This window comes from Mercenaria mercenaria, chromosome 8, assembly GCF_021730395.1.
Source record: "Mercenaria mercenaria strain notata chromosome 8, MADL_Memer_1, whole genome shotgun sequence".
Taxonomy (NCBI): Eukaryota; Metazoa; Mollusca; class Bivalvia; order Venerida; family Veneridae; genus Mercenaria; species Mercenaria mercenaria.
The window spans coordinates 43,107,385-43,120,230 of NC_069368.1; the positions used below are offsets into that span (position 1 = coordinate 43,107,385).

The 12,846-nt window shown below is 34.9% G+C and overlaps 1 protein-coding gene across 1 annotated transcript in view; it reads right to left on the minus strand.

Annotated features, from left to right (window-relative positions):
* LOC123566493 (uncharacterized) overlaps positions 1-12,846 on the minus strand; it is a 158,833-nt gene that overhangs the window by 20,030 nt on the left and 125,957 nt on the right. Inside the window, exons 21-31 of the mRNA XM_053549125.1 lie at positions 7,395-7,527; positions 6,428-6,625; positions 5,394-5,559; positions 4,691-4,758; positions 3,693-3,793; positions 3,112-3,258; positions 2,486-2,575; positions 1,904-2,010; positions 1,196-1,277; positions 880-1,026; positions 25-189 (exon numbers count right to left, since the gene is read on the minus strand). Of these exons, the coding sequence (XP_053405100.1) occupies positions 25-189; positions 880-1,026; positions 1,196-1,277; positions 1,904-2,010; positions 2,486-2,575; positions 3,112-3,258; positions 3,693-3,793; positions 4,691-4,758; positions 5,394-5,559; positions 6,428-6,625; positions 7,395-7,527 (1,404 nt within the window). The remainder of the gene's footprint in view (positions 1-24; positions 190-879; positions 1,027-1,195; positions 1,278-1,903; positions 2,011-2,485; positions 2,576-3,111; positions 3,259-3,692; positions 3,794-4,690; positions 4,759-5,393; positions 5,560-6,427; positions 6,626-7,394; positions 7,528-12,846) is intronic.

The window sequence follows — 12,846 nt, forward strand, 5'->3', positions numbered from 1 at the left end:
ATCTAACAAAACACTACAACTTACTTCTGGTGCTTTTTCTGGCAGCAGACATGGCACAAGGTTGACTGGTTCATGTTCCAGAGGGAAAGTTAGGTCATATTCCTCTGTCAGTTTCAGTAACCAGTCATGTAAATCTGCCGGATAGTCCTTCCACACAGTACCGATGTCTGAATGCTTTAGACGACCCTCCTAATGTTAAGAAATAATTTAAAAAAAAAAACATTTTATATGAGCCGTGCCATGAGAAATTCAACACAGTGGCTTTGCGACCAGCATGGATCCAGACCAGCCTGCGCATCCGCGCAGTTTGGTCAGGATCCATGCTGTTTGCTAACAGTTTCTCTAATTCCAATAGGCTTTGACAGCTAACAACATGGATCCTGACCAGACATTGCGGATGCGCAGGCTGGTCTGGATCCATGCTGGTCGTAAACCCACTATGTTGGTTTTCTCATGGCATGGCTCATTTATTATATATATATATATAAGCTGTTAACCTGAGCACTCAATGACATTATTTATTACGATGTTAAGCAAGTAACAGTTTAAACACTTTCTTTTCATCAATTTCAATTTCTTTCAGATTTATTAAATTATTAAAAGATTTCTTGTCTTCTGAACTATTGGGCATGTGGAAGAACCAGGCTGTCTACTCACAAACAGCTAGGCTTGTATCTACAATTTCTCTCTTCCTGTTCTTGGGACTTTGTCTCACACTAACGCTCTGTATCTCCACTGGTAGGCAGTAATTTGCATTCTTGAGCACAATTACAAACCAATTTTGTAAATGAGAAATTCTTTGATTACTTTTATATTAAGTGAATTTTTCAATCACCACCTTCATAGGTGAAACTATCACTAAAAAGCTCTACTAATTACCTTGATAGGTGAGTTTTTCACTGACACAACACAAGCCATCACATCTACAATCCACTGTGGGTTCACTATAACCTTAGACTTCAAACTTTCTGTGGTAAAATGTTGCAGACTTCCTAACTCGTGGAGGAACTGGATAGCTTGATATATCTGTAAATACATTCCTTTGTGTACACTTCAAAATCATAAAATGCATATGCTCAAAACTGTTAAGATATTTTTAGATGCAACACAAAAATACCCCAAAATCAGACTAAAAACATTTTATGTTTTCTTATTACATTAAATAGATAATTCAGAAATGTGAATTAATTCTTACCTCAGACTTCTCAAATATTCCCGAAATGTTGGCCATTTTCTCTAGTGCTGAATACTCTATAACATTACATGAACTTCTCGACCTGCAAGTCGAAACAAACCATGAAAATACTTAACATTTAAATCTTACTTATTTAGAAATAAATCAGTTAAAGAGAAGAAGTCAATTAAAGGTATTTCTATCTTTAGGCATAGCTAAAAGAGGCCAACTGCCCTTTAGCCACAGCTAAAAGGGGCCAACTGCCCCCACCCACCCCTCACAATTTGTAAAACTTTGGGAAAAGATCTTTTGATGCTACAGACTAAGTTTGATGAAGATTCATCCAGCAGTTCCTGAGAAGAAGTCGTTTAAAGATATTTCTATTTTTAGCTCTAGTGGCCCCTACAAGAGGCCAAGTGCCCACATTTGAATAAAATTTGAAGAGGACCTTAAAATGATGCTACAGACCAAGTTTAATGTCATTTAAAGGAATTTCTATCTTTAACTCTGGTGGCCCCTCAAACTGACCAAGGTGAACTATTTAAACAAACTTGACAGAGGTCCAATTGCCAGGATGCTACTGACCAAGTTTGGTATAATTCTGACCCATAGTTTCAGAGGAGAAAATGTTTTAGTAAAAATGTTGACACAGGATGCAGGCAAATGGACACAGGACAATCCATTTACACTTATAGCTCACAAAGTTCAGGTGAGCTAATAAGCACTTACTCCATAACATTATTTTCGAACGTAAGCCAGACTTCAGGGATTTGTTCACCCATATACTGTTGCTGCAAGGTCACATCAAACAGGTTCTCCTGTAAGTCTTTTATACCCTGAAATGCAAAATTATGCACATTTGTTTTTCATAAAAGTGTTATTTCAGGTTTACTATAAATAAACCCTATCATGTGTATTCCAGCCCCTGTATACCAGCATGTATATCATCTGACAGATCTGAAATGACCAGGCATAATTATAATCATCCAGATTTAGTTTGTATTGCCAAGTCTAACACAAGCTTTTCATTTCTCACAATGTGTTATTTTTATGGCACTGTCACATCAGAAAGAACGCAAACACTGAGTAGAACATTTTTATAGAGATTATTTTACTGACATGTATTCAACTTAAAACAGTTTAAAGTAATCATACAATAAAATTATCAATGAGTATGTGTTTTCATGACATCCCTTTAATAGCAGATCCTCGATCTGTCATATCTTTATCAGCATTATACCATATATATTACCATACCAGTCTCCGGAATGAGCTGACATAATGAAAGCCTGCATTAGTAAGACAACAAACCTGTCCAGTGAATGAGCTGACAAAATGGAATCCTGCTATCTGTTTATACCTCTCCCTCATCTCATTGATAGGTAACTCATACTTTGACACCTGCGGCATAAAATATAACATTCAGTCAATTGTTTGTATTTTGTTAAATACTGTTTAAATCTATTTTCAGGAACAAGCAGTTTTCTCAGTCTATAGGTGAATCAACTATAGATAACTAAGCTTTGGGGCTTAGGCTTAGTTAGAAATTTAAACATCATGGTAGTAAGCAATATTTTTTGGTTAGGTGTCAAGTCACACCAACAAAATTCAGGTCATATGTGTCCTTCCAGCTTTTAAATGGTAGAGTTAGACTCAAAGTGGCTCTCCCAGTATTATTTCAGGCACATAAAAGCACCTGGGAAGGACCACTAATAATTTTAAAAACTAGCCGAATGGCTACGTCACATTATATAATTCTATCTACCTTGCCAGGTTTTAAACTCACATGAATGAGGTTCAAATGATACTAAGCCAGCAAGCCTAACCACTGAGACACAGGAGTAAACAATACGCATATCTTGTTAATATGTAATTTTTACACATAAATGAACATACATTTTATTGGAATTAATGGCAGTCAGTATTTATAAGCTTACCTGGTCTATATGTGATCCAACTACAAATATTGGAGCTTTTGGAGCTTGAACAGATATTGAGCTCAGCCAAAAATCCAGACCTGCATGCTCAAAACCAAGTCTTACATTCCACAGTAGTAGATATACAGCTCTATTGGACAGGAAAAACTGAAAAGGATTAAATTGTCAATAATTACTATTAAAGGTGCATGCCTACAGATGACCATCAAATGTTGTTGTGTTTTGGGTTTTTTTGAAAGGAATGTACATCAAATATCAGAATTTATAAATCAACATTAGGTAAGCTGTATAGTATGAATATGCTACATAATACAGCTAAATTCCTTCTTTTTCTAATCATAATTCTACTGCTTGATTAACGCTTTCCAGTTTTTCTACATACTTTACAGACTGCACAAGTATTTCATAAATAAATACTGCCTAGAACCCAATCATAAATGTACTATTTACATACAATTAAAGGAACAATACAAACTGTATGAGGTACGACGTGTGAAAGAATTTGCAAGTTTAAAGCCATTAACCACATCATATATTTATGCAGCAGATTTTACTGTGACATTATGGGTCTTCAAACATACCTGATGGGTATTGTAGTAGACAGTCTGCCCAGCAAAGTCCCAAACACTGTATGTAATATGCTCATCTCCAGCTTTTACTGTCCATGTACATATATCAATTCCTGTGTATGAGAAATCTAGTTGTAACTTAATCTTGCTTTTTTATTCCTGTTAAACATCAGTAAATCAGAACTGGTATATATCTAAATCAGTGTGTCAGACAGGGAATAGTCTAAGTCAATGTGTAACAAAGGGTACAGTCCTGAGTCAGCCAGGGTACAGTCTAACATTAATGAGTCAGCTAGGGTACAGTCTAACACCAATGAGTCAGCTAGGGTACATTCTAACACCATTGAGTCCGCCTTGGTAAAGTCTTAAATAAATCAGTAATCAAGAAGATAGTCTTAACATTAATGAGTCAGCCAGGGTACATTCTAACATCAGGGAGTCAGAGAGGGTACAGTCTAACAATGATTTGTCAGCAGGGGTACAGTTTAACATCAATGATTCAGAAAGGGTACAGTCTAACATCAATGTGGCAGCCAGGGTAGAGTATAACATTAATGATTCAGAAAGGGTACAGTCTAACATCAATGAGTCGGCTAGGGTACAGTCTAACATCAATGAGTTGGCTAGGGTTCAGTCTAACATCAATGAGTAACATCAATGTGTCAGACAGGGTACAGTCTAACATCAGTGAGCCACAAAGGGTATAATTTAACATCAATGTATCAGCCTGGGCACAGTCTAACATCAATGAGTTAGACAGGGTATAGTCAAGCATTAATGAGTCGGACAGGGTACAGTCTTACATTGGTGAGTTAGACAGGGTACAATCTAACATGAAAGTCAGACAGCATAGTTCAAGAAAGTAATGTGATGCAATTAGGTAAAATATTTAGAAACACCCTAGTCTGACATTTTTTGCTGAAAGTTAATGCCATTCTTTATTCACTTAAAACTTTTAAATGAAATAATTGCAACTGTTTAGATATGTATTTATGTGCTTAAATATTTACCATCTGTGATTGCCTCTCCATGTGACAGGTTGGCTTTTCCATCCTTACTGAGTAAAGAATTCACTAAACTGGAAATGAAGAAAAATCACAGTGTTAAAATTAACACCAATACCTGTCCATAAAACATTGCGCTTGACTATTCAACAGCTTTTAAGTCAAACAAGGACTGTAACTCAGCAAGACTTATTTAAATGACTTATCTTACTTTAAAAGAATAACAAATCAAAACTTATTATTGTGCTGTTTTATTCCAATATGTATAGTTGTTTCTAAGATATAGCGTGACTGTAAGTTAACCACAAAGCTTAAACCAAACTTTCAAAGTTGAAAAAGGGTTAACCAAGAGTTATCTAACTTGATTGTATCAGTTGGGCTGGTGACTGGGAAGTATTAGGTAAAGTTTCAATCCAATATATGCAATGGTTACTGAGATATGAGCCTGCATGCATAACTTTAACCAAGGTGTGACGCCGACAACGTTGACATCCATTTATGTAGAAGAGCTCTCACTATTCTTCAAATAGTCGAGCCATAAACAGGTCAATTCACAACTAGATCTAAGTAGTGAAATAAAAAGCCTGTGTTTTTTGAAGTCTGAAGATCATTTAGAAAAAGTTTTTTTTTTTTCTATTTTCAGTCAAAGTGACATATGACACACATGAACAAACAAGTAAGAAATGATTTAAGAATTCACAGAACGAACCTTGTTTTCCCAGCACCTCCAAGACCAACAAGCATAAGTTTGGTACGTTTACATGGCAAAGATCCTGACATAAGTCTACGCAGATATGCATATGTTGTTGAGAATCCTTTTACTCGGATTTCCTTTGGTGGTGTCTTCAACAATGGGCACTCCTCCATCTCCAATCCTTGAAACAATAAAATTCACCGTAAGAACTCATTTTTCTGGTTTTTATTTATGTGCAGTTTTAAGTGTAGTGTCCCTGGCATATATTTCTGGCATGGGTAGAACCATCAGTCTTCAACAATTTTGCCTGATAGCTTCCTGACATGAAAGAATCTTATGTTCTATGGGCCACTTTGAACCCACAGCCATGACAAGTAATTTAAACCTCATAACCACTTGACAATGGAGACCGAATCAAAAAATTATAAAGTATTAAACTTTAAATAAATATCAGAAATGTATCCATAGGCCACATATGTTCTCACTATGCAGTTTGTCCTGTAAATGAGTAAGACTGAACTCTAAGCGTGACTTTGACCTTTGACCTAGAAATATTAGTATAGCAAGGGACATGTTATAGTGACTGTTTATGCCATGATATTTCAATATCCATCCATTTATGAAGAAACTGCTGAAAATATCTGACATCTGAAAGGACCATAAAAGATGACTCAGAAAATTTGATCTTAAAGCATGACCTTGACTACTTGGGGTCTGGCTCTTGCATGTGACACAATGTATTGTCGTTTTGAATGTTATTTATATATTCTTCCATACATACAAACCTTACAGACAGGAAAAGAAAAATTAGCTTAAATATTTGACCTCTGTGGCATTGACCTTTGAACTTTAAGTCTATTTCATACATGTGACATACTGTCTTGTTAAGGCTGTTCCTTGTGCAAAGTTCTGTTGGACACAGACAGACACATAAGTAAGTGTCGGGGAACGTAACAACCATAAATCAATAATTATTCTACATGTAAAATGTTTTAACATCTGAAAGTCTTGTAAATTAGAAAACCTTCATGAAATCATTGAAAACTCACGTGTTAAGGAAGAAATAGTTCCGATCTCAGCTGGTATACTCAGCAGGTTTGGGTTGTGACTGACGTTCACCATTTTAAGGTCCTGCAGGTTACCTATCTCTGGTGGCACAGACACAAACCCCTGGTAATACATGTTGAGATACTCCAGATTTCTACACTCCACTATTTCCATTGGAAATCCACTTGGTGTGTCATCCTCTGCAAAATAGAAGGAAAATCTTCCGGTATTTTGTTTTTTAAGGAAGTTTCACTACAGATTAAGCACAAACAAATTAAATAATCAAAGGTCAGAACAAAATTATTATTTTACAAGCATTTAGCAGTAAAACTGGCAAAATGATTTCATTGCTTCTTCACTAAAAACAGTAAAAACTCATTTCAATTTCCTAAGTAGATCTTTTCCTACACATTGTTCATCGTCTTGACCAGAAAATCAAAAAAAGTTATTTTTGAAAGTTTTAGAGCAAAGGAAAACACTGGCAAGACCTGAAAAAGGACAGAACACATGATACAAAATATGCAACATTACGTGCAAATTTAACAAGAGCTGTCCACAAGACAGCCAATCCTTGACTATTTAAATTGTTGTCCCAGAAGCAGGAATATTACCCTAAATGTTAAAATATCTATAGAGTTTCAATCCAGTATCTACATTAGTTTTTACCAGGATTTTCCAAGACCAAAAGGGGTGTAATTTGCTCAAAATACATGTCAGAGTTATGGGACTTGACCCAGTGAGGTTGGCAATTGTCCTAGAAAAAGATAAAATAAGTTTAAAGCTATATGCCTTTAATGATAGCTATACATTGATGCTGGGGTAAGTACAATAGCTTGCACTATTCTTTGAACAGTCAAGCTACATGCAAATGCAGAGCATTTTATGGTACGTGATTTATGCAAGTATACATGCATAAAACCTCCAAAAACACCATTCATTCCTACAAATATCTATATGTACATAACTCACCAGGTGGTTCCTGTCCCTTGTATCCAAACCTCGGAAACATGTTGAACAGAGCTGCATTGAGTTTACCCATCTCCTCATTGTCTAGAACGCCATTCCCATCCTCGTCAAAAAACTGGAACAGTTTCTCTTTTTCCTAAATAAAAGCAGATTTTTGTAAGCATCCTGAATACTCAATGAAGTCTGTTTCACTAATTTTAAAAGTACTAGTTAGCATATGAATGTTTTTTTTTAACAAGAAATTGTAAGCGTTACCAAAATCCCTGCCTAAATTGTTTCTTCTTTTCACAAAAGTATTTTTGTGCCGATGGTTGAAGTTTTAAATAATTTAAAAAATTTTTTCAATGTTTCAGAGCTTTAAAGGACATTATTTCAGGCACAGACGGGCCCGGGGTAAAATCAATGAACTTTCAAACTGAACATCCTTTCAAAAACAATTCCAAACCAATGGTTCTAAACAAAGCATGGGGGGCTGTAATATAAGTCTGTTTTTTTTTCCATTCAAACACTAAAAATTGGGGGTTTAAAACCCCTTTTCCTAAAAAACGAAAGGAACTTTTTTTTCCCTTTATCGCGCCTAAAAAACCAACAAGTGTGTTTGCACCCAGGGATCCCCCTGCGCACTGTCATCGGTCGGGGTTTAAATTTGTTCCTTTCAAAGCTTTTTAAAATTAAAAACTTTTTGCAACAGCGGGATCCCCCCCAGACTGCCAATGCGCGGGCTGGTCTGGATCCATCTGGTACAAAGCACTATGTTTTTTTTTGTGGGGTGGCTTATATTGTTAAAAACAAATCCTTTTGTTTCTAAAACCACGATCCAGTCCCCAACACTAACTTGTCTACGAATTTAAAATTTGACATCCTTTCTTTGTTTTTCATTTTTAACCCTTTGGCACCCAGACATCCAAGATATTTTTTGCTAGGTTTGCGAAGCTTTTCGGAAACTAGTGAAACATTTTGCCATTATTACATTTCTAAAAATTAACCAGATTCCCAATATTTTTCTGGAAATGCTGTAGAAAAAATTTTAAGCTAAAGTCGTTGGGTTTTCATTTTTCAAAACAGGGGAAAAACCTCCATCAGTTTTATTGATATCAAGAGGGAAAAACCAAATTCCCTTTTAGAAAAACTAAAAGGTCATTTAAATTTTCCAACTGTTAAGTTAAAGCTTTTTGAAAAGACTTTTTGTTCCGGTAAATGTTCGATAAGTTTTTGGGCAATCAATTCTCCAAGTTGGAAGGGGTGGAAATGTTTCGAATCTGGTCCTGAGGGATGGCTATCGGGGAAAAAAGAAATTTGGGAATACTTCCATGTTCTGGAAAAACCCTGTAATTAAATCCCAAAAACTTCATTTAAATAATTCACATTGGTTAATTTGAAAATTTTTAATTTGCTCATTTACTGACCCCCTTTTCTGATGTTATCCTTCAGCCGAAAGTAAAAACGAAATTATGTTTTCCCCCCTTTCAAATTTGCCTTGACTTTTTTCTATCCTAGGTTTGTTCGCTAATTTTTGATAAATTGACAATGATGTGTTTTATAAAACCCTTCAAAAGGTGGAAGGGAACAACCTTTGACTTTAAAATTAAATTTTACTTCGCAGTCTTTGGATTTGAAACCACACACTAATTTAGGGAATTTAGCTTAGATGTGGTTTGAAGATATGAAGTGGACAAAAATTTTAAAATTTATTGATCTTTAACCTCTAAATAAAATCTGCCCTTGGGTTAATGACTTCTTGCTCGAACCTCATTTTGGGGAAAAACAATTGTTGTTTATGAAAACCTTAAAGCAGTTTAGACGACAGGGAGCAACAAAAGTTTTTAAAACCTTTGACCCATAAAGGGACATTGACTTAGATCTGGCTTGCTGTCCCTTTTGCATGCATCTCATCCCATAATAATAAAGCAAAACTTGTCAAGCTATTGACCATTGACCTTAATGTTCATTGTCTACGCCCCACGACATTCTGGGGGTAAAAAAAAATCCAGTTTTAAGAAAATCTCCCAAAACAATTCGAACATATGGAGCAACATGAAAACTATTTGATTTGCCCTTTGCTTAAAATTTTCCCAGCCTTAAGCCGTGACTGGGTTGTGCTTGCACTTCTTAATGGGTAAACAAATTTGCTTTTTTATGAAAATTTCCCCGGGGGAACAATTTTTGCAGAACAACAAAACCCCAAAAAGAAAAACCCCAAATACCCCCCACCTACCTTACTGAGGTTTAATTACAGTATTTTTCCTAAAAGCTTACCGAAATCCCTTTCTTCTACCCTCTTGAGCTGTGTCCGGGACAGGGGACATATTTTTTTCCCTCATTGATTTGCTGCCACTTCAGAAAGCCATCTCTTTTTTGTTTGATGTTGTTTTTTGAAAAAACCTAAAATTTAAAAAAGGTTAATAATTGAAACAGTAAAACTTTTTAAAAAACAATAAAAAATTATTGCTTCTTTAAATTGAACATCTCCAACCTCTCTTTTATTTTAAAGTCTATGCGATACAAAATTTGAACCGGTAACTTTATTCTAAATTTTAATGAAATACAATCGAAAAAAATCTCCTTAAAAAGGGGTCAAGAAACAATTTTTTACATTTTTGCCCCCCCCCCCCCCCCCCCAAAATTGTTTTGAAGGCACTTAGATTTGCCCTTGTCCATTGACTACGAATTTTTTTTTGCAAATCTCAAAAAGGGGTCCCTTTTGTCCAAATCCCCGTAAGACTTGTTAGAAAAAAAATTTTTTTTACAAAACTGCATATTTTTCAATATAACAGTCTTTAAAAAATAAAAAAAGGGCTATCTTTTAAAAACACTGGATTCCCCAAATTGATTTTTGTCAAGGGGATGATTAATAGCTAAGAATTTGTTTTAGTGGTTCTTGTCCAGGCCCTAAATTCTAACAGTCTCTTTTTATTATTTCTCAAAAAGAAACAGTTAAGATCGAAAAAAGAAGGTTTATTAACTTTTAAAAAACTTTGAAATTTCCCGAGACTGTGTAAAAAGTTTTAAGTGTCCTCAAAAAATGAAAGAAGACTTGAAAAAACTGAACCGGGAATTGTTCCAAAAAGGATGCCCAACAAAATCCGCATCCGGCCTCAATTAAAAGACAAAAAAAATTTCGTGTCAACAGAAAAAGGGGTAAAAGAAAAACTTCATGAAATGAAACAATTTTAAAATCCGTGTCATATAAAGGAAGTTTTTTTAACAAACCAAAAAGTGAAAACCCTTTCCAAAGGGTCTCTTTCTTTTTTTGCCAAGTAAATTACAGTCTGAAAATCTTTTATTTTTGGGGCTAAATTTTGTTTTGGGGGGAAACAACATTTTATCTAAATTTCGGGGTTTCAATGGGGGAAATTAAAAAAAGGGGAATTTTACTTGTTTTTTTAAATTTTGTGGTTTGACCAACCCGAAATCCAAAAATTAGTCCCCCTGAATATTATTTTTTCACATAATTCCTTTTTAAAAATTTCCCTTTTAAGCTGCTTAACCTTTTCATGATAAACACAACCTATTCTTTTTGCGCCATGTAGATCTATTGCCTGCTCGCCTTTCAGTCGTATGTTTGGTAAGCACCCCTTTTAACAGTTTAAGGTACTGCCCAAAATTAAAAACAGGGGAAAAGCTTATAGAAATTTGCGGGGTTAACCCAGTCAAAAATTTTCTAACTTTAAAATGGTGGCCCTTTATTTGTATCACATCCATTTCAAAAAATGCTTTCGGGTTTCCACCCAGACTACTTTTTCTGATCAACTTCGACTACACATCTCTTTCTTCCCCAATCGAAACATTTAACCCCACAGATAATTTAATGTTTTTTAATTAAATTGAATTTTATACACCATAATATCAGTAATGACAACTTATATGTGTTTTTGTTATCTGTAAATGATTTACCAACCAAAACATTTGAATTACAACCATCGGGTATTTTTTTTATTTGTTTTGTTTTTATTGTGTAATTCCCCCCACAAAATTTTAAACCCTTATCATGAGGACATTTTGGTTATCCTTTGCCCCATGTTCTGAGACACCCCAATCCATCAGTTGATCATCGCCTGTTCCCCATTAGCATATCTTTTTTGGTAAGCACCCCTTTTAAAAAGTTAAGGTACAGCCAAATAAAAAGGGGCTTTTTTAAATTTTCATAATAAAAATTTAGCGGGTAAGGGGTTAAGCTATTTGGGGGTTTTGAACTTCCCCTTTGGAACCTATGATCCAAAAAAGGGTTTCAAACCGCTACATAAAAGAAAATGAATTTCCCAAAGCCGAAATTCAGTTTCCAATCCCCTCTACTGCTTTGTGAATCAGCCCTCCTTTATAGATGATGACAAGAAAAGAAGGAAAAGCTGATAAACCCGTAAGTTTAAAAAAAAAACCTTTGAAGATCTTTGTCTTTTACTTGTGAAAAAATTGGGACACATTTTTTGGGCGTTCCCCCTGAAAATTTCAGAATATTTATTAGTGAAGATAACTGTTAAAAAAAAAAAAAACTTCTCATAAACATGATATCAAGGGCAAAGAAAAATCTAAATTTTTGTTTCAATTTCTCCCCCAAAAAAGCATAACTACTTATGTGGAGTAAAAATAGTTTTTTTAAATTTTTAATGTGGCACAATAGGGTTTTCATGAACTTATTGTAAAAACTGCTGTAAATTTAAGCAACTTAAACAGTACGTAACATTCAAATTTAAAAGGGGACCCACTTTGGGAAAGTTCTTAAACAGAAGGGTCCATCCCCATAGAAGTGCCCCTCCCTTTTGTCATACATTCTGTCTTGTCTTGAAAAATCCGGGACCATCCCTTCTGGTCCCCCGAGGATCATACGAAAACACTCCAGACCCCGGAAACCCTGTCCACCACCAAAAAAATACATCGTGATCTTCCCTGGAGAAAGAGGGACGTTGGTGAAAATCATTTGAAAAATGTCATATAAAAAGTTTAAGGGTTTCGATTGATGCAAATCTACCCCAACTTAAATTTAAAAAAGTGCTTAATTCTAAAAATTTCTTATTTCTCATACTCAAAAAAATTTAAAAAATATCTAGGGGGTATAACAAATCTAAAAAATAAAATTGGTCCAAATCATTTTTCCAGTTTTCCCGGGGGAATTTTATTTCCCAAACATTTCCCCGCTTTATGCAAACCCGTGTGCAATAATGCCAGATTTTATTAGTCAACCCCATGTGTTTTTCTCTGAATGCTTGAAATAAACATTAAAAAAAATGTCATCCAATCTACTTTTACCAATTTTTTATTTTATTTTATTTGAAAAGGGAATGTTTTTTGCCGGGAAGTTTTTGCTATTGCCAAAAACTATAAACAACCCTATAAAGCCCCCAAAATTCTTTTTCCCTCTAATTTCAAAGCCCTGTACGCCCAATTTTTTTACTTTACAGGGGGTTTGGTGCTTAAGTATTTTAAACATAGAATTAAACACCTGCTTCCCCTTCAAAAC